The sequence below is a fragment of the Rhodamnia argentea genome, chromosome 3 (assembly GCF_020921035.1).
Source record: "Rhodamnia argentea isolate NSW1041297 chromosome 3, ASM2092103v1, whole genome shotgun sequence".
Taxonomy (NCBI): Eukaryota; Viridiplantae; Streptophyta; class Magnoliopsida; order Myrtales; family Myrtaceae; genus Rhodamnia; species Rhodamnia argentea.
In genome coordinates this window covers 28,129,018-28,151,748 of record NC_063152.1, presented here as the reverse complement: position 1 = coordinate 28,151,748, position 22,731 = coordinate 28,129,018, and the positions used below count along the sequence as shown (strand labels likewise).

The 22,731-nt window shown below is 41.6% G+C and overlaps 4 protein-coding genes and 1 long non-coding RNA gene across 10 annotated transcripts; 4 read left to right on the top strand and 1 right to left on the bottom strand.

The window, feature by feature from the left end:
- Positions 1-1,050: 1,050 nt before the first annotated feature.
- On the top strand, positions 1,051-3,990 carry LOC115753593 (rRNA-processing protein FCF1 homolog). Its single transcript, XM_030692263.2, has 9 exons — positions 1,051-1,356; positions 1,453-1,518; positions 1,619-1,724; positions 2,061-2,103; positions 2,248-2,320; positions 2,462-2,549; positions 3,257-3,313; positions 3,400-3,478; positions 3,595-3,990. Exons 1-9 carry the CDS (start codon positions 1,286-1,288, stop codon positions 3,606-3,608), a joined length of 597 nt encoding a protein of 198 aa, XP_030548123.1. The 5' UTR covers positions 1,051-1,285; the 3' UTR covers positions 3,609-3,990.
- A 1,100-nt stretch (positions 3,991-5,090) lies between these two features.
- Positions 5,091-6,626, top strand: LOC115753549. Its single transcript, XM_030692194.2, has 2 exons — positions 5,091-5,743; positions 5,820-6,626. The coding sequence occupies exons 1-2, from the start codon at positions 5,352-5,354 to the stop codon at positions 6,205-6,207; spliced, it is 780 nt and encodes a 259-aa protein (XP_030548054.2). The 5' UTR covers positions 5,091-5,351; the 3' UTR covers positions 6,208-6,626.
- A 903-nt stretch (positions 6,627-7,529) lies between these two features.
- LOC115753552 (40S ribosomal protein S28-2-like) lies at positions 7,530-9,753 on the top strand. Of its 2 annotated transcripts, XR_007197937.1 has the most exons (3): positions 7,530-7,653; positions 8,482-8,783; positions 9,687-9,753. XR_007197937.1 is itself a non-coding variant. In XM_048276776.1 (2 exons), the coding sequence occupies exon 2, from the start codon at positions 8,483-8,485 to the stop codon at positions 8,678-8,680; it is 198 nt and encodes a 65-aa protein (XP_048132733.1). In that variant the 5' UTR covers positions 7,530-7,653; position 8,482; the 3' UTR covers positions 8,681-8,830. The 2 variants fall into 2 exon arrangements, 1 of the variants encoding a protein (XP_048132733.1); XM_048276776.1 differs by lacking the exon at positions 9,687-9,753 and having other exon boundaries at positions 8,482-8,830.
- LOC125314458 lies at positions 9,649-10,795 on the bottom strand. The gene is made up of 2 exons (XR_007197942.1): positions 10,765-10,795; positions 9,649-9,802 (listed from the first exon to the last, which is right to left on the bottom strand). It is a non-coding gene; the product is annotated as an uncharacterized LOC125314458 (long non-coding RNA).
- A 6,537-nt stretch (positions 10,796-17,332) lies between these two features.
- On the top strand, positions 17,333-22,681 carry LOC115753509 (common plant regulatory factor 1). 5 transcript variants are annotated; one of them, XM_030692139.2, is made up of 13 exons: positions 17,333-17,683; positions 19,159-19,280; positions 19,446-19,493; positions 19,584-19,679; positions 19,765-19,845; positions 20,284-20,444; positions 20,598-20,637; positions 20,745-20,793; positions 21,309-21,377; positions 21,483-21,544; positions 21,683-21,760; positions 21,872-21,997; positions 22,088-22,681. In XM_030692139.2, the coding sequence occupies exons 2-13, from the start codon at positions 19,218-19,220 to the stop codon at positions 22,325-22,327; spliced, it is 1,113 nt and encodes a 370-aa protein (XP_030547999.1). In that variant the 5' UTR covers positions 17,333-17,683; positions 19,159-19,217; the 3' UTR covers positions 22,328-22,681. The 5 variants fall into 5 exon arrangements, with proteins under 5 accessions (XP_030547999.1, XP_030547995.1, XP_030547996.1 ...); XM_030692135.2 differs by having other exon boundaries at positions 17,336-17,683; positions 21,309-21,544; XM_030692136.2 differs by having other exon boundaries at positions 17,336-17,710; positions 21,309-21,544.
- The last annotated feature ends 50 nt before the right edge of the window (positions 22,682-22,731 follow it).

Sequence of the window (22,731 nt, the reverse complement as noted above, 5' to 3'; positions counted from 1 at the left end):
CATTCATTTCATCCATGAGAAATAGGAAAGTATATTCCCGTATGTCTCGCCAGCTTAATTCCATTAAAAAGAATCCCTCTCTCTTCTTGATCAAGTCCTTTGGTCAACTTGGAGCCCTCTTTCACGTCAATCTCTGTTTAGGTTGATGCGATGCCTCTTGCGATACGCTTGTTTAGGTTAAATGTAGCCCAACGTTGAGTTGATGACAAATGTTAAAAAGTAAGTTTAACTTAACCTCGACCCACGGTTTCTTCTAGCTCTTAAATAGTAAGTGAGCACTTTGAGTACCTGCTCGGCCAGTCCAAGTCAGGCCATGCCGTGTCTCGCTCTTCAAGGGATGGGAGGCGTTAACAATAAACTAGTTATATGGCCCGCCCTTTGCGCGAATGGATATTCATAGGTATATCTTTCTTGACATGTGTTTGTACACAAATAAAACTTTAGGAAATTCCTAAATAAAAATATGGAGTGTTATCATTTTCTCAAATAAAGGCTTGAATTAGATATTATTTCAAATAAGAGAATGAAGTAGTCAAATCGTTTCAAATAAGAGTTTAAAGTGGACATTATTCAAATAAGGGCATGACGTGGCTATATCCGTCTCAAAGAAGGGCTTGACATCGCCAGCGAAAAGACATTTTCTTCATTTACTTTTTTGAATTTTTTTTTTCTCTTTTTTCTTTTTCCCTCTTCTCTCTTCCAGACCATCGTCAACCCTCATGATGTCAAATTGGACTAGGTTATATGCCAATTCAATTTAGTAATTGACTAATTTTCTTTCTCTTTATCTAATTTTAGTTTTTGAATCTAATAATTAATTGAATTTCGTGGATGACTAGAGTAGATAGAATAAAAAGTATTGCTGTTGATCAAACAAAGATATAAAATGATTTTTTTTTTTTAAAAAACGAAACTTGCAAGACTCGGCTGGGCCAAAAAGGCATTGGGCTGAGATCTTTTGAGTTCAGCTTGTACGTAAAGCCCTCTGCTTTGAGCTCAACTCTGCCAACTGCCAAGGCCAACCCCGCGACCGACTGAGATGGTGCAACCGCCCTAGTTTGGTCTCCTCCGCCGCCTTGCTTCGCGCCGCCTCTCTCTCTCTCTCTCTCTCTCTCTCTCTGTAACGCAAACGCACGCCAAGAGACCGAGCGAACGTAGATAATAGATATAGAAGCGCATAATCGTCCTCTCCGGAAGCAGGAGGAGCAATTCCGCTGAATCTGTGTCAACGTCGTCGTCGACTCATAAGGCACAGGCCACGAGAAGGGTTTGAGGTGAAAAAGAGATGGGGAAAGCCAAGAAAGGCCCTAAATTCGCAACCATGAAGAAAATCATCACCTCCAAAGCCATCAAAAAGTAATTTTTGTTCGGCTCTCTGTTTCTGTTTTGCTTGTCCCGCTCGCTGTGTGTGCTTGTCGGGGTTAATACAATTGGTTGCTGTGTGTGGTTCAGTTACAAGCAAGAGGTTCTAAACCCTAACAAGAAGGACCTTTCCAAGGAGAAGCTCCCCAGAAACGTGTAAGCTGATTCCTTGCGCGATTGATTCATCGTTTCGTATGCCTTCGTTTTGTGATTGATTGATGGAACATGAACCCCTTTTGATTGATATAATCTTCAGGCCAAATGTTTCGTCCGCGCTCTTCTTCAAGCACAACACCGCCTTGGGACCGCCTTATCGGGTTTTGGTGGATACCAACTTCATTAATTTCTCCATTCAGAATAAAGTGAGACTTCGTGTCTGCTTTTTCATTTTTTGTTGCACTTTCATGGTTTTCTTCTCTTTGGATTATTGTCCTTTGAAAGGGATTAGATTTTCAGGTGATTTGGGAATTGGGCCTCAGCACTTGCTATTTGTGCCAGTGCTGTTCCATCGATTGGATCCCATTCGGTTAATCGAACCTTGTGACAAAAAGCTATGTAGTTTAAGTTGCATTTCATGTGCAATGCCTTTTTCCTGCCTTGTTCTTTTGGGATTCATACGAGATATAAATTAAACTGTTTTCCCACTTTCTTTATTCATTTTGAATGGCAACCAACATGAGTTCTTTATTTTCTGTTAGCTGGATTTGGAGAAGGGAATGATGGACTGCTTATATGCGAAATGTGAGTCCTATCGGTCTTCTGCTCATATTTTGATTTCAGTGATGATTTAGTTATTTTCGCTCATCTTTTAACTAGATTCTGTGTTCCTGTGTTCCATTCTATTCTATGGCCTTACATTGATTTTCCTGTCATTCAACTTCAAAGGTACTCCCTGCATCACGGATTGCGTGATGGCAGAGCTCGAGAAGCTGGGCCAGAAATACCGTGTTGCTTTGAGGTTTGTTTTGGTTCTTTCTTTTTGTTATCGCTGAGTTGTTTTCTCTCTTTGCTTTTGTAATCTTTACCTCGGTGTCTTTTTTCTTTCACCTTTACTATGATTGCTGATCTGAGGTTTCGTTTGCACTTCCTTTTTTTACAGGATAGCAAAAGATTCTCGGTTTGAAAGATTGCCATGTACTCACAAAGGGACCTATGCTGATGATTGCCTTGTTGAGAGAGTTACTCAGGTGTGTTCGCATCCAGATTTTTTGCATTAGTTGGAATTCTCTCTTTTCTGCCCCTGAAATCGGCATCCCTGTTTGAAATTTTATTTATGTTGAGAACTTCAGATAGTAGGAGTTGTTCTGTTGATGTCGAGCTCTGCTTAGATTTTGTGAATTTGCTTGCTGTAATGGATAACCTTCAAGACCCCGTAACTGATTTTACATTGAACGTAAGAGCACATTGTTTGCCAATTGGTATTCTTTGTGGAAGTCGGTGCTAAAGTAATGCGATGAGATTTACCATTGGAACTCGTGGAATGAAAAGCTTAGCCCTTACCTTAGCTTCGCCATTGTGGAACAATGATGCTGTACATATGAATTTAATCTGTAGTCCCCCTCAAGTTCCTCAACGTTGTTGGAATATTTCTCTTGTACAATATTATTTGGTGCCGTCTTGTGAATAAGTTGATGATTTGTTAGATTGACTGTGACATGATAGTCTTTCTGTTTTTGCATTGTCAATAGAATGTAGAACTCTGTTCCATGGTGGACCGCCAGAATTTTATGTCATCGAATGGTCCTGGTTTTAGTTTGAGCTCATTGGCTTAAGAATTGACTTATTATAGGTTTGGAGATGGATATTGTTGTGTATGTACCCTTTGTTCCGACAGATTCTTGGGTTTTCTTTCTTTATTCTTTCAAGACTCACTTTAAATTTATGAATTGAACAGCACAAATGCTACATTGTTGCCACATGTGATCGAGATCTAAAGCGAAGGATCCGTAAGGTATAATAACTTGAAAATTGTTTGATTGTCCATCATAAAAATATAAAGCTGTGGAAATAGTTTCTGATACCATCTTGTACCAGCAGATCCCTGGTGTACCAATCATGTTCATTACACAGCACAAGTATTCAATTGAGAGAATGCCTGAAGCAACAATTGGTGGAGGTAGGTTCAGCATTTTAATCCAAGCTTAAACGGCATTTTTCATCTTCCCTGATTCTGTTCCTTTGTATGTCTGTTTAATAGTTCGACACCTGAGGCATGTAATATTTGTGTTGCAGCTCCAAGATTTTGAGGATGGCATCATGGCGTTGTGGAGAAGACTTGGTTCCACCAAAAACTTAACTTACACTGGAAATGCAGTAGCGCCGGATATTGTTCCCGCTCACCGTTAGACTTCGGTGCCAGTTCAACTGGGTCTGCTCGCGTAACTTTTCAGTGCTGAGATCAAGACCCTGTGATGTAGGATTAGCATCTGATTTTCGCTTGTCTAGTTCTCTCAAATTTTGTAGCTTCCTCTACTTGAGCCTCCTGATCGATTGGTAAATTGATCTGCTTTTAGTATAAGCCGTCTCTTTTCTTAAAATGGTTGGCCAATAGCCGTTACATTAAACGAGGTAACATTGATCACAGTGTAATTCAATCAATTCGAATGCGTTCGTAATTCGTAGTGTTCAGTTCTAGTGCGTTTGCGTCCTCTTCAGATTACGCACAAACCTTCTTTTGAGTTTTGTTGGAAAGAAAAACGAGGTGGGTTTGGATTCTTTTCCAAAGTACGAAAACCTTCGAACGAGGATTCATTCAAGTTACTTGAATTTTGGTCGGGGGATATGATGCGTGAATCGTGATTACTGCTTTGGTGTCGCACCTTGCTGCTCGGTCTCGTCAACTTGGTTCTTATATGCTATTTGGCGATCCTGTTAACTCCTCCAATTGGCGAAAGCCCCAGGTCAAAGGTCAAACAAACTGCATGTATATATGCTGACTGACTTCATCAACACCAGAAGGTCTGGAGTCCCACATCGCCTGTCAGAAACCAACCTACTCTGTATATAACTTTCGGGCCTGTCCCTGTGCCTCAGAGCTCTTATAGGAAGAAACAAATCAAAACAACCAACTTCAACCTAGAAGAGCTCTTTTGATTTTTAATATTTTTTTTGTTAAAAAAAATTAAAAAAAATCATTTGTTTCAAGTCAGTCACTGAAAATCGCTGATGCATTATTTTATTTTTTTTACTGTTTGGCAACGGCTAGGGTCGAGACGCCTTGCATGGAGAAAATTTAAAAAAAAAGGAAAAAAATTATTAAAAATTGATCACATTAGTGCCAATTGTGCCACCTCAATAAATTTTTTGATCAAAATTAGTCGGAATGACTAAATTGACAAAAGGACAAAAGACTAGGACTTTTTCGACGATTTTTTTCATGTGCCCAGTGATTGATTCCCATGATGAAACTTGAACCGAGGTTGAATATAACTTTGTGAAACTTAAATCGTTTATTCATCAAATAGATGTCCAACGGTGATAGAACACTAAAAAATTCGTGGAACTAAATCAGAGATCAAGTGTCTGCAAGTGGTGAATTTCAATGGGGGATGCTGATTGTCCAATAATGCATCATGCATCATCTGCTGTTCTTCTATATTCAGTTAAGTTGTTTATGAAAATAGTCTGTTAAAATGGCTTTTGTTCGATTGTCTATATCACTTTAGCCCAACTCGCAGCAGTTTCTGCCATTCTTATGCTCTCTCCCTCTCTGTGTGCGCCAGTATGGACAACCACTCGATCTGAACCGCGAAAGAAACCGTTAAAAATTATTGCACCCGTGAGCTCCAACCGTCTTCCTCACTTCTTCTTCTTCTCTCGATCTCTCTCCACTCGCCGGCGGTTCTCGCCGCCATCTTCTTGGCTGACTCTCTCTCTCTCTCTCTTCCCCGCTATCCCCACAACCGCACTTAACCATAACAAGATCAATAAAGAAGCTCCTGAAGAACCCACGCATTCCAAATCCCGAAGAGAGAGAGAGTGACAGAGTGATGGAAAGGGATCGCATTAGCGGAAGTGCGATTCTTGAAGTCCACCTGATCTCGGCCCAGAACCTGAAGCCGCCTCCGGCCAACATGCGCCGTACCGAGACTTACTCCCTCGTCTGGGTCGACCCCGCCACCAAGCTCCGTACCCGCCTCGACCGGGTCGGCTCCGATAACCCCACCTGGAATGACAAGTTCTTCTTCCGGGTCGGCCCGGACTTCCTCTCCAGCGACACCTCCGGCGTCACCGTCGAGATCTACGCCGTCGGGTACATCCGCGACTACCTGGTCGGCTCCGTGCGGCTGCTCCTGAGCACCGTCCTCTCTTGGCCTGATTTCGTGGGTAACAGCAAACTCCCCTATTTCACGGCCGTCGGCATTCGCCGTCCTTCCGGCAAGTGAGTACTATCAAATTCCTTCTTTTCTTTAGCGAATTTTTCCGGCGAAATCAATCCAACGTCTTTGATTGCGCAGGATACATGGAGTTCTCAACATCGGAATAATGCTGACCAACGGCTCCGACTTCACGGCCCTGAAAGGGGCGTCCGCGATCGGCTACCGCGATTTGATGGGGCAGTCGGCCGGCGCGCCGAGAAGAGGCGATCGCCGGAGGGAGAAGAAGAAGAAGAGATTGAGTGCGGTGGGGGACCATGGGGAGGTTTCGGGCGGCGAGTCTTGCGAGTACTGGTGGCCCGACTCGGCTGGGGACGTCTCGGACGGGGGCGATTCGACGACCTCGTCCTCGTCGACGGCGTCGACGGTACTCAAGGAGTGGAACGGGATGAGGGAACTGGCGGGGAAGAGCCTGAGGCGGTCGTCCTGCGTTGGGGGGTTCTTGTGCGGACTTCCGCTTCAGAGATAGTGGACGACGACGCCGATGCCGTCGATTCTGTTGACCGGATTGGTCAAAGTGAGGACCAATTGGGGGTATGCGTTGACTTTCTGGTCAAACGGGTGTTTTGTTTTTTTACTGTAGGCGCTGGGTAAAGTGCCTCTGCATTGGAGAAGCAGTGAAAAAGTTTTCTTTTACTTTTGATTCTGCGGATGACTCGTAAAGAGCAGGAGCAGGAGTACCCTTTTCCATGTTATGTAACTATTAGAATTCACCCAATTCATCAGTTGATCAGTTTGGTTAGTTTGTCACCATTTGTGTTTGCAGGCGAAATAGAGTCCCTGGGCAATTGAACCTCTTGCTAGTTTGGTCATGGATCAGAGTTGATCAGGTTGACAGTTCATCAGCGATCGTAATCGTAACGGGTTTTCGATTAGGTCTGTCTCTTTCTTTGATGTGCGATTTTCTTTAACCCCTCTTCCGGAACAAGAGAGATCCTGTCAAATGTACGTGCAAGTTGATAATCCCTTTTTTTTTATTTTTTTGCCATTTTGTGAATTTAAGCAATCACAACAAAAGGAAAGGTCCCTTACCAAAAAAAAAAAAAAAACAAAACGAAAGGAAGGTCTGTGATTTCTTCTGCTAAGATCCTACAATTATAATGGTTGAGTTACTATTTGTATAGAACTGTCTATGAATCACCTCCACTATGTATTCGAAAGTTCGCAACCACTGGACATGTGAGGGAACAATCTTGCTCCAGTTTTGTGATTCTTCGACCCGCGGTAAGGCTCCTCGTGTTTCAATGTCTTGGCTCCTCAAAAGGCTTGAACTAGTGGCTTAGTGAAGTTGCTGATATTCCACCGGACAAGGGTGAGGGCCGGCAAACCTCGCCCAAATCCAGGTGGGGGTTGCGGCCCTCTCCCATCTCTGGTGAGGGCTTGCTGGCGCCTCGGCGAGGCGGGGTCATCCAGTCGGCCATTGCCGACTCCCCACCGACCATGGAAGGACGGATAGGGGCAGTTTGTATTTTTTTTTCTACTTTTTAGTTTTTTAAAATTTTTAATTTAATTTAACTAAAAATTAGGTTGAAATTATCTTTGGATGAAAATGCCCTTAACCGACCGATTGGCGAGATGCGACCCTTATTTGAAATTAGCATATCCCTTCGGCTCTTATTTGAAATAAGATCCATTTCAAGCTTTTATTTGAAAAAATGAGGACACTTCGAGCCATTATTTATTTATTTATTTTATTTTTGCGAATGATGAAAGTATTTTTAGTTAATATATTTTTATTAAAAAAAATATAAGCAATTATCTTAATTATATTTTCGCGAAGCCAACAGCGCTAAGTCACCATGTTTGACTATCTATCGGCAAGGGTTTTTGCTCATTCTCGCTTAAGATTTTGAGAAACTCGAGCTTTCGACCCCTTCCTTTCCTCTTCTCGTCTCCCTCCTCACTCCGATCTCAGGTTCTTCCACTTGCTTTTTCGATCTCATGTTTCTGTTCAATTCATTAGTTTTATGCGCACTGCTTCGGTCCTTGGCGCTATGTTCGAACCGAAGCTTCGTCGATGGCTCTTTCAATGGTTTTTCTCGGTGACTTTTGCATGATTTAGCTTGTCGCTGTTTTGATTTCTAACCCCATTAGTGCCGCAGCAAGTCTCTTCTGATTGTTTTGCTCACTTTGGAATATGATGCGCGATGTCGTTCCCCTGGCGTACTTGTAATTTGGTTTTCAGTTGGATTCTGATTTGACTCTGTATAAGTGTAAGGAATCGCTTTATTGCCTGTTTCTTCTGGGAAAGATGAGTGGACGACGGGATGAATATTGGGTTATCTGTTTGAGGAGAAACATGAGGAAGTTTCGCACGATATGGATCACCATTCATGTAGTGTTGACTAGACCTCGTGGGTTTTGTGTACTCGAGCTTGGATCCTATATTTAGTCAGTCTTTTGCTCTTTTTCTCTCAGTCAAGCTTCCTTTGAGTTAATTTTTGTCATTAAATTCTTGATCTTTGCTGCTTCTTGTGGATGTGAGCAAGAGCATTCATATGCACGAGCTAATGAATTGCTAATTTATGAGGACATGTTGCCGCTAGCTGAAGTATCAAATTGTTGTTAAAGACCTGGTCGTGAGAATTGGAAAGCTAAAACTGGGTTTATTGAATTGGATTCGAATGGACTTTCCCAATGATGTGCATGTCTCGCTGTAGACCTTCTCAGTATCCATGTGTGACTGGCAATCGATTGGGCCATTTTGGGTGTTCTTTATGCTTGGTTCGTCTCCTTTGTGCAGAATGGATTCTCAGATTAAGCATGCTGTTGTCGTCAAAGTCATGGGTCGAACTGGGTCGAGAGGGCAGGTGACTCAGGTGAGAGTTAAGTTCTTGGACGACATGAACCGGTTCATCATGAGGAATGCGAAGGGACCGGTGAGGGAAGGAGATGTCCTCACCCTTCTGGAGTCCGAGAGAGAAGCAAGGAGGCTTCGTTGAGCCATCGCTTTTACGTGTTCCCTGAATTTTGGTATGACTACACCGGGGTTTTCTGCTACTGGTTGATCCAACGTGAGAGTGTCGAATTTTACTTTCAGTTTACATTTGAGGATAACATCTTTTGTCGCTTGAAGTAAGAAGACATTTGACAAATTTCTCCCACTGAAAGAAGTAGACACTCAGCAAAACCTTATCTAGGGTAGTTCCCGAGTCCAGGACGCATCGCCTCTGGTGTTGAGAACAATTTCCGCTTTTTGAGAAGTTGGCTCTTGACGTTCAAGCAGCTGTCTTTGTCTCCAGTAGATTTCGCTCTTCGTGAGAATCAACAGGCTCTTATTTCACGGCATTGAAAACCTATCTTCTCCAGCATCTGTGCATCCTGAGCAGAAGCTTTACCATCATATAGAGATGATCATAGTCCGTGCTTGTGCTCAATTTCTCCGGACGTGGGCAACTTTCAAGCAACCTCAGGAAGTCCCCTTCATGAAGATTTGTTCCTAATATGAGATGATCACATTGTGCAACCCACAGAGCTGATCCCATCATCCTTTCAGCTTGTGCGAATATTGTGCCGGACCGTGACGAGGCAACGAAAAATGGAGCGAAATGGTCAATTACTCTCGTATCAAAGTCATAAAAATCTACACATGTAACCAGCATACGATCCATTACAAAGCTCTCAAGTAGAACCCACCGTGCGGTCAAACTTCTGATGATCCCATGTGGAACATTAATTACCTCAATAGTTTCGAGTGATCTGCACCTCCAAACGGTCGCTTAAAGTGGTAAAATCCACGGATTGTATGGTAGGCGAGTCTGCAAAATGATCACGCTCTGTGCACATTAGACCATTCGATGGGACTTCCAGAGACATTGCAATGAAAAGTTGGCCTCCATTCTTCTAAGAGTAGGATGATGAAAGATTCAATATATTTGCATCAAATCCCTTCTCTTTGGAACTAATTTTAAGCAGAAACAGGCTGTGTTTACGTACACATTGAACAACAAAAACCTTATCGAAGCAACAATTGAAAATTATTGAGGATCAAAAACTAGAAGGGCGAGAATGATTTAAATGATTGCAGCACGCAATTAAAAATTTAGTATCGCTCGTGCGCATCACTTCCCCCTCTCGCGCTAAAAGAATCACGGGCGACAAGGTCCTCAACCCATGTTGAGTGCCCCCCTCTAAAAAAAAAAAAGATCCTCAGCATATAAATTTTCAAAGACGGAGCACGAAAAATCATCCTAAACAATTATCCATCTATTATTGGTATAGTACAAAGATCAATCTATGCATTGAATCTCGGGTTTGCCAGGAAAGTGTTAGCCAACATTGTTTTCTCGTTGAAACAAATCCCAGCACACCTTCAAAAGCTCTACCTATGCACCGCATTGCATTGCTCAACATGATACATGCCCCGTGCAACTGACGAAACGGTGTGTTCTTCATTATGCGTTCTCTATTATGCTTCATCAACATTGTGGATAGGTCTTTCGCGGACAATCATCTGGCAAAAGCTCGGGAAAGTTATCAAAAAAGTCTTAAATCTATTGTCGTTGTGTCAATTTAGTCATAAACATTTTCATGTTTTGCTAATTGAGTCCATTCGATCGATTTTGACCGAAAATCACCGACGTGGATATCGATCGTCCTACGTGACATGAGGGGTGCTGATGTTGACATTTTTAATATTGTTTCGAAATTTTTTAAATTTTTTTATTAGCTTTTCTATTCTTTGCTCTCTCTTTTTTTAAACTTAAGGCCAGTAAAGGAGCCGTGGCCCTTGCCAGCCCTAAGTTAGGAAAATAAAGTAAACAAAAGAAGAGAACAACAGGAAAAATAAAAATTCTATAAAATATATTAAAAAAATTATTTATAAAATATCCACATTAGCACCGCCCATGCCTCGTAGGACGACCAACGTACACGTCTGCGATTTCCGACCAAAATTCACCGAATGAGTTCAATTGAAAAAATATGTAGAACTCAATTGACACAATTATTCGACCAAAAAAATGACACAATCAAAAAGTTAATGACTAAATTGATACAAGTGCAATAGGTCCGAATAATCTATAACGCAAAAAATTATCACATAAACATTTGATGGGATCTACTCCAGCGATGCATTGTAAACTATGCCCACAAAACCCGAGCGACGAGTAGAAAATATCGATGGGATGGATACATCACGTGGTGGTGATAACGCGATTTACTCCATCAATTACCGTTGTCCGCGTGCTATGAATCTCATTATGCTCGATGCCGCATGTGCGCGTATTTTACATGTGATTGATCGATTACATCAACCGCTTATTATGACGTGATGTATTCTTCTCATAGATTATTACATTTCCCGCGACGACTAAAGAAGAGAGAACCTCTCCTCCCTCGGATATTCCTGATAAGATCTGCAGTCACATTAACTTGCACTTCTCAATGACACGATCAAAGCCGATGCAAATGCTCGCGTTCAAGAAACGAAGAGATGACTGCTTTACCGCTCGGTGTCCACGCATTTAATTTTAAGCTCACTGTTACGTCTCCAATCGGCAGTTCTGTCGGGCCATGGAAAGGGGGTTGAGCTTGACAACCCGACCCCCCCAATGCTGTCTAATCTTTAAATTTTTCGTGTAGCAATTGGAATGGAACGACACAAAACTGTCGCTACTGGTGTGAACGAGCTGGGAAAGTCTCCGAGCACAGAATTTCAAAGAAATCGGCTGGGCGGGGGACATTTCCGTAAATAAGACTCAAATCGGTGGGCCTTTTGACCCATGGAAAACCCAAAAGGATGAATTTGAAAATCACGGACCAGCGGATCGGATCCGATATCCTATTCCTATTCCCCACCCCCCTCCCCGAAACGTTTTCCCTTCGGGTCCACGTCAACACCGGGCCCCACCTCCCATTGCGTAATTAAGGATTAGAGAAACCCAAAGTGTCTGCAAGACACGTCACCCTTGTCGGACGGCCACGCCTCGTCGCCTTGATCAACGCTGGGCTGGCATTAAAAAAACTCCTTTTTCCTTTTTCTTGTCAAAAAGTTGGTACGAAAATGAAAACGAACATGGTGTTGACACGTCAGCCTCCCTCCATCCCAATCCCCCGTGTCTCTTTCTCAATTTTTTTTTTTTTTTTGGCACCGGGAAGCACGCGATCGCCGTTCATCCCCCCCATCCCCACTCAACGTTCCATCTCGTCTCTGACGTGGATCGTCTGACACTGGCGTCACGCTCCACTAAGCCTACCTGTCAAACGCGGGCTCGCGGAGCAAATTCTGGGGTTGTTCGCCGGACCATAGTCAATCGAAAATTCAGGAGTTACTTTTTTAAGATATTATATTTTGTTAACAATTTTTGGGCCAATGAGAGAGGTAACGACAATTCTTTTTGTGGCGCGAAGAGAGAGGGAAATATATATATATATATATATATATATATATATATTTTAAAAATTGATGTTTGGTGGGACTGCAATTTGTTCAGGGAGAGCAGGAATTTACATTTTTGCCCGAGCGGGCTGACGTGATAATGGATGAGGAAGGAGGGTCAAGATGGAGCCAAGCGAAAGGGAAAGGACGGTGGAGATCCGGTTTCTCCACGACGCCCACTAGCGAAACGGCACGTGGGGTTATACCACGTGGAGCCTTGCGTGGGTTGATTCGTGGGGCCATCTCTAGAGATCTCCAGAAAGGGACGCGATGGGGATGAGCTGGCTCAGCGGCAACATCTGTTTCCCGCCCTGTGGGCCCCCCCCGCACACTCGTTCAGTCCACCTGGTTGCGACACGTCGGTGCTCTGACCACCTACACCGACACACAGCCAAAGCTCGTGGGGACCACTTCCCCCACGTGGGCCCAGATGCGTGCTTCACTACTTGCCTCGGCCGGTTAAGTTATTTTATTGTTACGTGACACTGACGATTACCGAGTGAAGACTAAAATCAACCAGGATTATCGTCACCCATAATTTTTAAACAAAATTCTCTCTTCATTAAAAATTATATTATTAAAATAATCACTTATATAAATTAATTTAAAAAATATTTTTATTATGGTTAATATTTTATATTTTTGTAAAGGATGAATTTTCCTGTTAATTTATTTTTATAAATGACACAAATAATTGTATTTTTTTAAAAAAATCAGCTTATTCATTTTCCATAACACAAATAAAGCCTTTATTACTTAGATATTTTTCCTCTAAACTCTCGCCTTTTCTTTGAGAAGCTCCTAAGATTTGCAAAACTAATTAGGATAAAAATTCACAAGAACGCTAATGATTAATTAAGGGTGGCTGGGCTCAAGGCTATCCGTCCGATTGAATCGACGACATCCGCCGGACGTGAGATAGTGGGACCCGCAATCACCAAAATATCAGGCATCGCGTGTCTTTTCTTTTTCATTTTACTTTTTAGGCAGCGCAAGACAATGACACGTGTCTGCTCTAGTGAGATGAGTTGGAAAAGGAAAAGTAGAGGGGGGTGGGGGGGATTCCCGCATCAGCATTGGACGGTCGAGATGATAGGTTCCTCGGGATGTTCTAGATCACAGCGTCGAGGAGAGAAGGCTTTTGTCCGATGATGGAGTGCTCTCCGCGTAAGGATGTGCGGCACCATCCGTCCCGCGTGAATTGTGCCGTTGCTTTATTATAGTTACGTAGATGGATAACGTCCATGTTTTGTGTAACTGCAATTGAGCGGTGATTAGCCCCGTTAAATTGATGGATCGGGTCAAATTGAAACGATTCGATAGTAATTATCTTATTTAATCCGTTTTGATTTATTTTACACACAATATAAATTAAGCGATTCATACCCGACTCAATCCGAGATCCATATTTAATAATTTCTCATTAAATTATTGCATTTGAATAATAGATGGCTTTTTTTACTACAAAATAAAAAGGAATAGGTAGCTCTATGGACCGGCTACTAACTGACCTACCAACATCAATTTTTTTTTGGGTTACTTTTTCAAAATCCATTTATGGCATAGATTTTGAGCTTAAACTAAATCATATATGACCCGTTTAAATAAATGTGGATTAACATTCGGATTTGTGACTTATTTTGATAGATTCGGTTGTAATTTTCGATACGATAAGATCACGTTGTCAAATATTGCAACTTATTTTGTCGGCGCTTTGGGTATTTTGAGATCGCAGCACCTAACAATTCGAGGAGATAGTTTTTTGAAGACCGTAACGACCATTTTCGAATTTTCAAGTGATTGAACGGAAAAAAAAAAAAAAGACGTACCGAACGGTTTCGTATCGGTCGGTTTGCGGATAGAAAATGAGAAATTGAGCTTTGATTGAGAGGTGACTATACTGCGAATGGTGATGCAGAGAAACGGTGGAGGAGTATGTTAGAGAATTCATTAGTATCCCCATGTTGACTTCCGGTAATAAAGAGACCGAACATAACAAAAGATGAATATGGAAATCGTCGTTGAATGATCCGCGTGAAACTGAGGAGACGATGCAGTGAACAGTCACGTCAAGCAATAGTGTTTTGTTCGCAAGTCGCTCGATTCGTGCAGGAAAGCAAATTGATTGTAGAAGCAGCAAAAACCACAAATTGGTAGGGCAGGAAGAAAGGGTTAACTTCCTCTTGCGTGCTTGGAACATCTTATCTGTTCCATTTTTTCTATTTAGAATCGAGCGTGAGGATGACCGTGTTTGGACATTTCTAGTGTGGTCGATGCAAGACATTTGAGAATTTGGAACATAAAAATTCGTCAGGATGATTATAAAAACAAAAGTCTTAAACTTGTTATGGGCATGTTAATTCGATCTAAAATCTTTCAATTTAATTCGTTTAGTATTAAATATTTTAATAATTTGCCAATGCAGTTATTTAGGGCGGTTTTGACGAGAAATCTCTAACATAAACGCTAGACACCCTACATGGTACGACCGACGTTAAAGTAGACGATTTTTGCAATTTGACCACCGTCAAGGCCACTAGCTAGCAGTGGGAAATAAGTAAAAAAAAAAAAATCAACATAAATTACATAAACTGTTTATGTCGGTGATGATCGTCCTATGATCATACCATGTAGGATAATCGACGTCTATATCGGCGGTCAAAATTGTCTTGTGTGATAACTTGATTTGCATCCGGGTTTCAATTGGGAGATCACTAGCTGAATTTGCTAATTTAATTCAAATGAGGAAACCCACTATAAAATAACGAAAGTACGAGGCATTTGTAATTTTATTATTACTAATTTGAAATATCAAATCTTGATAATGTTCATTAGGTCGCATTACAAATACTCGATAAAACATAGTATTTTGAGGTCGTATGTTTTCCTAATTAAGATCATTCACTGTACAGAGACAAATGGAATATATTGCCAAGGCATATAATAGTTTGCCACATAATATATGACTGTAATTCCCAAATCTTGAGGTGACCGTATTACCGCTTTTTTTACCGTCATTTTGCATTTGATTACGACGAATCGTCTTAACGTTATAAGTAGTTTTTATGACACTTTACAAACTTTTTGTACTTGATTCCAACGTCACGTCATAATACCATACGGTACGTCCAAAGAAGACAAGATATCAATAGTTGAGGCAGCGGAATACGGTGCTCGTGTGTTTGTCCCAATTAGATGCATTTTTTTGGGAAAGACGCTAAAAAAATCATAAACCAATTACATTGATATAAATTCAGCAATCGGACAAAAAAAAAAAAAACTTAAACATTTTCACATTGGTACCAATTCAATCTATTTGACCAATTTGAACTAGAAATTGTTGACTTGAATACCGGCCATGTTACGTAGGACGACAGGTGCCGATGTAGATATTTTAAAAATAATTTTATAGTATTTATTCATTTTTTTTCACTTTCTCTCTCTTCTATGGCCTTTGCTGACCCATGCCCAAGCTAGGGAGGCCTCGTCCAATGTCGCCTTGGTAGGATTCACCTCGCTTGGCGAGGGTGACCCTTGCTTAGGCGAGGCCAACCCTCGTCGGCCATGGGTTGGCACAGGCCTATGCCGGTGGCAAAGGTCATAAAAGAGAGAGAAATGGAAAAAAAAGAGAAAGAAGAAATAATAATAGTAAAAATATTAATAAAAATTATTCACGTCGGTATTGATCGTGTCATGTAGGACGACCGACGTCTAAATCAACAATTTTTAATCTAAATTGTCCGGATTGATTGAATTGGTACAAATGTGAAAAAAATTAGGATTAAATTGTTCAAGTTAAAATGGTCAGGAGTGAATTGATACTGAAGCAGTAGGTCTAAGCCTTATTTTTTGGGTACTTTTTCCCCCATTTTCCACGGCAAGAAACCTTTTCCCGTTCGCCAACATCCCATGCGTGCTTGTCCGAAGTGGCAATGAATCCCATAGGTCAACCCGTCTTTAAATGGCGTAATCACAAGCGCAAGACCGGGAGTCAAAAATCGTCGGCCGCCTCGCGTCGCATTGAACGACTGGGGCAACAGGAAAGATGGCTTGATCGAGCGAGCTCTTTGTGTTTGATCAGCCAGACGAGCACCATCACCACCTAAAAACTCTTTCAATGGACGATGTGTTCCTACTAAATTGTTCTATTCTCCGGGCGAGAACATTCAGGTAATATACTTACGTATTTTGGCCAACAATGTTTAATTTGTGTTTCGGGGAATTTGTAATGCTTCTCATTCGGAGACATATTTATTAAGAGTATAGTGCTCGAGTAGAATTCTGAGAATTTAAAAAGGTGCGTTTGTTCGACCGAAGTTAATTGAGTTTCCGGACGTTCACGGGTTTGGTTGTTATGAATGATTGGCCTACGGAAATGAATTTCCAATGGGAAATAACATTTTCTTGAAAATAAGAACACATCGAGAAATTCATACCGAACCGCGACGAGGAGACAAGTAAGTTCATCCATCTTTCGTTAATCTATATTTCTTTAGTTCGGCGTAGCTGAAAAACGAGGCTCGTTCCGCAACTCTTCCGTCACTCAGAATATGTGCCCTGTAAAGTTGTAGAGAGAGAGAGAGAGAGAGAGATTAATCCAAATGGCATGTACACGTTGGCTAATCCCTTGATCAATGCAACAAAAATCGGGGTTTATTTAATTAATCAAATGAAAAATATTTTTCCTTTTCCAATTTTTAATGAAGGGCCAAAATATCGGACCTCGTCTTGGATTTGACTAAGGGATTTAAAACATCATCGGGGACGTCAGAATTATGTGGCGAAGCAGGGGAGGGCCGTCGTGGACTGGACTCCAAAGCGGCTATTCATTACCGTTAATTGAGAACTTTCGCCCCCTTCTCCTTTTTCGCCCCGTCAATTTATTTTAATCAAAAGTTTAATTAAATTAATCCGATTATCTTGTGCACAGCATGGACCACGTAAGCCACATGACGGGGTGGCATGGGGTGGACGCTCTCGAGGCGAGGCGAGACGGATCCGCAGGCGACCACGTGTACGGCCAGCGGTGACGCTGGAATAAAATTCTGTAAAATTAAAAAAATTGACCAGCACGATCGTCGAATTGGCCAGCTCAACAACCACCCTCTCCCTCCCCTCCTGCCCTCGTATATACGCCGTATGCGTACGCCCTCGTATCGATACGACACGTGTGTGGTGACGTGGATGTTGCCTTCTCTCTCTCTCTCTCCCCTCCCCCCACCGTGCTCCGTCTCCCTGCTCCTCCATTCTCCCTCTCTCTCTCTCTCTCTCTCTCTCTCCCCTCTTCTTGGCTCCGACAGAGCTCGATTCGTTCGTCCGGTCTCAGAGACAGAAAATGCAGTTTCGAGAATTGAGCTTTCTTTGACTGCTGAGCGTCGAGCTTTTCCGTCTTCTGCTGAACTCCTTTTTTCTCTCTCTCTCCCTCTCTCTCTCCGTCGAGATAATTTGAGCTTCGAGTCTCTGTAAATCCAAGCGTCCAAATTCTGTCGTCGTTTCGTTTTTCCCAAAATTCTTCTTTCTGGGTTTGGCGACGGAAAGGAGCAGGACTCCAGTTGTGCAGTAGAAGGTGCGTTAAGCTGCTGTTTTGATTTGTGTGAGTTGAATATTCCTTCCGTACTTGGAAAAATGCTCCTGGCTGCTGAAAAGCGAGGATGACCGACGAATGCGTGCTGAGTTGAGTCAGAAGTGTATGTGGAAAATATAATCGTGATGTGCTTTGTAAGAGACGTTGATTGCAGCGAGCATCATCGAGATTTTTAGTATGTAGTGCCGATATAATGAAATTTTTTTTGTAGACGAATTGTGTACAAATTTCTCTGTCGAATACATATTTCATGCTCTGTTTGAAGGGAATAACAGCAAGAGAGGAGGGCAACCTCTAGAATTTCGATTTTGTTTTTATTTCTCTGTTCTTCCTAGAATTTGTGTTGCATGGAGGTAATGAGTTGTTACAATCCAGCAAAGAACTTTCTTGCATGGGATATAGTTTGCATAAATTGTTGATTTTAGTGTGATAGTAGGTGACTGTGTAGTTGTAATTTTAGATCTGGGGATTCTGAGCATGAATTAGGAGTCAGGACCATGATTTTGGAATGTGTAAAGACGACAGGATCTTGAAAGTTCTGCTTGCTTGTTTGTTTGTTGCCTTTTCCCTCTTTTTGGAATTTTGTTTTCTCAGTAATCAGTATAACTCTAGCCAAACGAGCAGTTTTAACTTAATACTGTGATTCCATGTCGATTTCGCTTTAAAAATCTGAAAGGGTGGTAACTTATCTTCACTGGCTAGGCTTGTTCTTATATTTTCTTGTAAAGGTTTCGTTGTATCTTCACCTTACAACTCCCTTTTGACGAACCATCTGAGAAGCTAAGGTTTTTAAGATCTCAAAAGTGACCTTCTCTGTGTGAATTATGGGCCCTCAAAGTTGCTTCTTCCCTTTTGTTCACTTTCTTCGAGTAAAATGGGTAGTGGTTAACTACGAATTTTTTCTTCACGCCTTGGGTGAAAGCTGCCTCTCATGGCGGATCTGATTTTTCTTTGCTGATACTTATTAGTTGCCGAATAAATAGTTTGATTCGGCGTCAAATGAATTATTACATGAGATTTTCTCGTCGAGTTTGAGGTGTATTCGAGGTTCTGATGAAGAGCCACAGGCTTACCAGAGTGTACCGCCAAATTTTGTTTTTGATTATAATTGGCTTTGTCATTCATAGAAGGGTGCCAGATGTTTAGGAAAATATATCTGAGGAAGACCATTCTGCAACAAGTGTCATTGTGTACATGCCATTGCTGCACGAGGTTATAATGAATTTCTTCTCTGCAGTTGGAAGGTTCTGTGAATCTCTTAAATGATCTGACTTCTGCCTTTTAGTGGTTGTTAGTTTCTTGGTGATTTATAGACAAAAATGACCTTCTCCAACTACTTTTGAGCTTGAGTGACTTGGTTGTTATTTGGTGCAATTGGAAGCTGTTAGTTATATTCCAAGTAGGCTCTATGAATTTTCCTTGGCTATAGAAACTTTACATCACCTTTCCTGATGCAGCTGATTGCATACTATCATTGCCAAGAGAGGAATCATCTGTATTATTTACTTGCTCCATAATGGGGAACAATGAAGAGACAAAGTCATCCAAATCTGAGAAACCGTCTTCACCAGTAACACCGGTGAGATGAGGAACCACATACATTTTGTGCTTATTAATTCTGAAAGCATCTTTTCTATTCCTAATAAATACCATGGGGAATTCTAGAGTAGGATCTCCTTCCTGATACTAAAGCTGAAAATATGTTGAGGTCCTGTTTTCAATTAAATATTTGTTCCTTGTGCTACAGGATCAGACGGGTATTCATGTGTATCCTGATTGGGCAGCTATGCACGTAAGTTTATTGCTTTGGCTGAATGCTTTGGAGCAGAATCGTAGGTCAATAAAAATGTTGACAAGATCCGTTGCCCCTCCATCTTTTCAGGCATACTATGGTCCAAGAGTTGCTCTTCCACCTTATTATAATTCTGCTGTATCATCTGGTCATGGTCCTCATCCCTACATGTGGGGGCCTCCACAGGTAGTGTTGAAAACATCGAACTAACCATAAATTCAAATTTTTTATATAGTTTCGGCTTGCAACTTACTGTTATGTTGATCTCCAGCCTATGATGCCACCATATGGGCCACCTTATGCTGCAATATACTCACATGGAGGTGTTTATGGACATCCTGCAATTCCTATTGTAAGTATATTTTTTTTACCTTTCTTTACCCAACAATTGGATCAATATATAGTAGGAGAGTGACCAAAACTTGTGCACACTGGGAGACGTGCTGTGTTGTGCGTATTCTTCTTTGTCTTAGAGTGCTTTGCTCTTGGTGATGCAAGCTCTGTGCTTAAGTTGCTGCAAGTGAAGACTGCTTCTGATGATTGCAGTGTTCTAATTCCCTGTCATCACCGTCTGCATCTAGTGCCTTTTTTGAAAAAGCAAAAAGTAAGAGAGAAAAGGTTTAACCCACTGTTTTTGTAAATATCCTGGTTCCCATTTCATCTTCTTTTTACTCCACAATTTGTTACTATGCTGAGCTACTTCTCTGATTCTTCCTGAACTATATAATCCCCTGCATGTTTTCTGGGCATATGCTTGAATGATGGTTCTGACGTTCTTGCAACTATTCAGACACCGACTCCCTTGGCTGCGGAAACTCCTAAAAAATCATCTCCTAATTCTGATAATGGACTGGTGAAGAAGTTGAAAAGTTTTGAAGGGCTTGCAATGTCAATAGGCAGTGCGGATGCAGACAGTGCTGACGATGCATCTGATAAGAGGTCATCACAGAGGTTTGTCGAGCAAGAAACTTTTTGTAGCTCCAAATTGAAACCATTGTGCTTACACTTATGATTCTGGAAGATTTCTTTATCTTAGTCATCCCATTGCTATTATTTCCCTAACTGCTATCTTGCTAATTCTTCAATGTTGTGATTTGTAAGCAGTGCGTACACAGGAGGCTCAAGTGATGGGGATCAATCAGGGGTGAGAACTAAAACTCTATTACTCCTTTATTGCCTCATCTTTCCTGTTTCTGGGAATATTGTAGTCATGACAGTAAGCGGTACTAAATTGTGCACTCAATGTGTCAGGCAGATAAAGCTGGGAGGAAAAGAAGTCGTGAAGGAATTTCATCCATTGGTATAGCATCAGCCTTCATCGACTAAATTATCTTGATTGTGAGATAATTCTATTTGATCTCACCATTCACCCTAATGCATTTTTCTTTTTGGGTGGGTGGTGGGGGCTCGAGGGGTGTTTCTAGAGTCCCTACCCTACTACTTCAAAGACTGTCCATTTCTTGTAAGTGGCTTCTGATGTAGAACCTGTAGATTCTTGCAGTGATGAGGATGAACTTCTATGAGATATGCTATGAACTTACCTAGAAAGTTCTCTCTCTACCCTTGTGGAACTACTCTGTGCCGTTGCTTCCGTGGGCACTAGTAACTGAGTTGGTAGTCATATACTCTTTCTTGCATGAGAAACTCCATGGAGGTGAAAACAGATGGGCTTAGTTTATGTAGGTGGCAGCAAATAAATTTGTTGGTGGTGGATACCTCCGTCAGGAGAAATCATACATTCCTGGAGTTGAATTTCTTGTTACTTTGGGATGCAACAATGCAATTAGGTCTGAATTTGGAGCCTCATATCTGCAGGCGATGGAAAATCTGAAGTTCAAGCCAAGGGTGCTGGGAAGGTGGATGCTGCTTCTGAGAATGTGTCAGGTGGAGCCATTTGTCATCCCAGTGCCACAGGAAAATTGGTTGCACCTGTAATCTCGCCCAGCATATCTGCATCATTAGAGCTAAAAAATTCTTGCATGGATGCAGATGCCAACCCTGTTAGCATTTTGCAACCTGGTGCAGTAGTGCCATCTGAATCCTGGTTACAGGTAATGTCACTGTGTGGTATTTTACGTAAAATGTTTTCACTGCAAGTCCAGTACTTTTGTTCTTTCAGCTGTTTCTTCAAGTTGCTGGCTACAATATCATAGACTTCTCTTCTCTTCTCCAAAATTCTCTTCATGCAGAATGAAAGAGAACTGAAAAGGGAGAGGAGGAAACAGTCGAATCGTGAATCTGCTAGAAGATCAAGACTGAGGAAGCAGGTATAGATGATGTGTGATAGAAAGTGTTGTGCTCTTTTCGGTCTTTCTGCTTTTCATTTTCACCAACGTGTGTGTCATTTAAAGGGAACGGCTTTTTCTCTTTATGTTCAGGCTGAGACTGAAGAACTTGCCAAAAAAGTGGACGCTCTGACTGCAGACAATGTGGCTCTTAAATCTGAAATTAGTCGACTAACCGAGAACTCGGATAAATTGAGGCTAGAAAATACCACATTGATGGTACCTCTTGCATACTTAGCTTCAGCGTTCGTGCTGAGTCATACATGTAATTTGCTAGTTTTAATGAATAGAAGCTGTTTCTACTTACAGGAAAGACTTGGAAATGCACGGGGAGGGGAAAAGGAGGTTGAATCACTAGGTAAATTCAATGACAACGGGCTTCTCTCGGACAAAACAGAGAACTTACTTTCAAGGGTAAACAACTCCGGTGCCATTGATCGAAGAAGTGAAGATGAGGGAGAAATTTATGAAAGGAAGTCGAATGCTGGTGCCAAGCTTCACCAGCTCTTGGATTCAAAACCCAGAACCGATGCGGTGGCTGCTGGCTAACAGCTCATTCTAATTTCTGTTAGATAGTTTGCCTTACTTATTGAGCTTCGGAAAATTTCGAAATCAATGTCACAGCTAACGGGAGAAGGATGGGGTAGCTGGGCAAAGAGCTAGCATCCAAGAATACGAGGACTCTTAATTTTTATTGTAGTATAGATCTCTCATGGCAGAACTGATGGCTTTTTTTTTAATCATGTTCGGAATGCCATGATGGTCCCAGAGGCTATGTACATTTGAAACAGGATTTGGTTCGTACTTGGGTGTTTGTAACGGTTATTACAGTGAAGTGGACCACTGTCTTGTAATTAAGTTCGTACAACTTGTGAGTAAGCTTGTTATCTACTTGATTTTAAAGGCAACTTGACAATGTTTACTTGACTCTCGTGCCGGTTCTACCTCAAAGT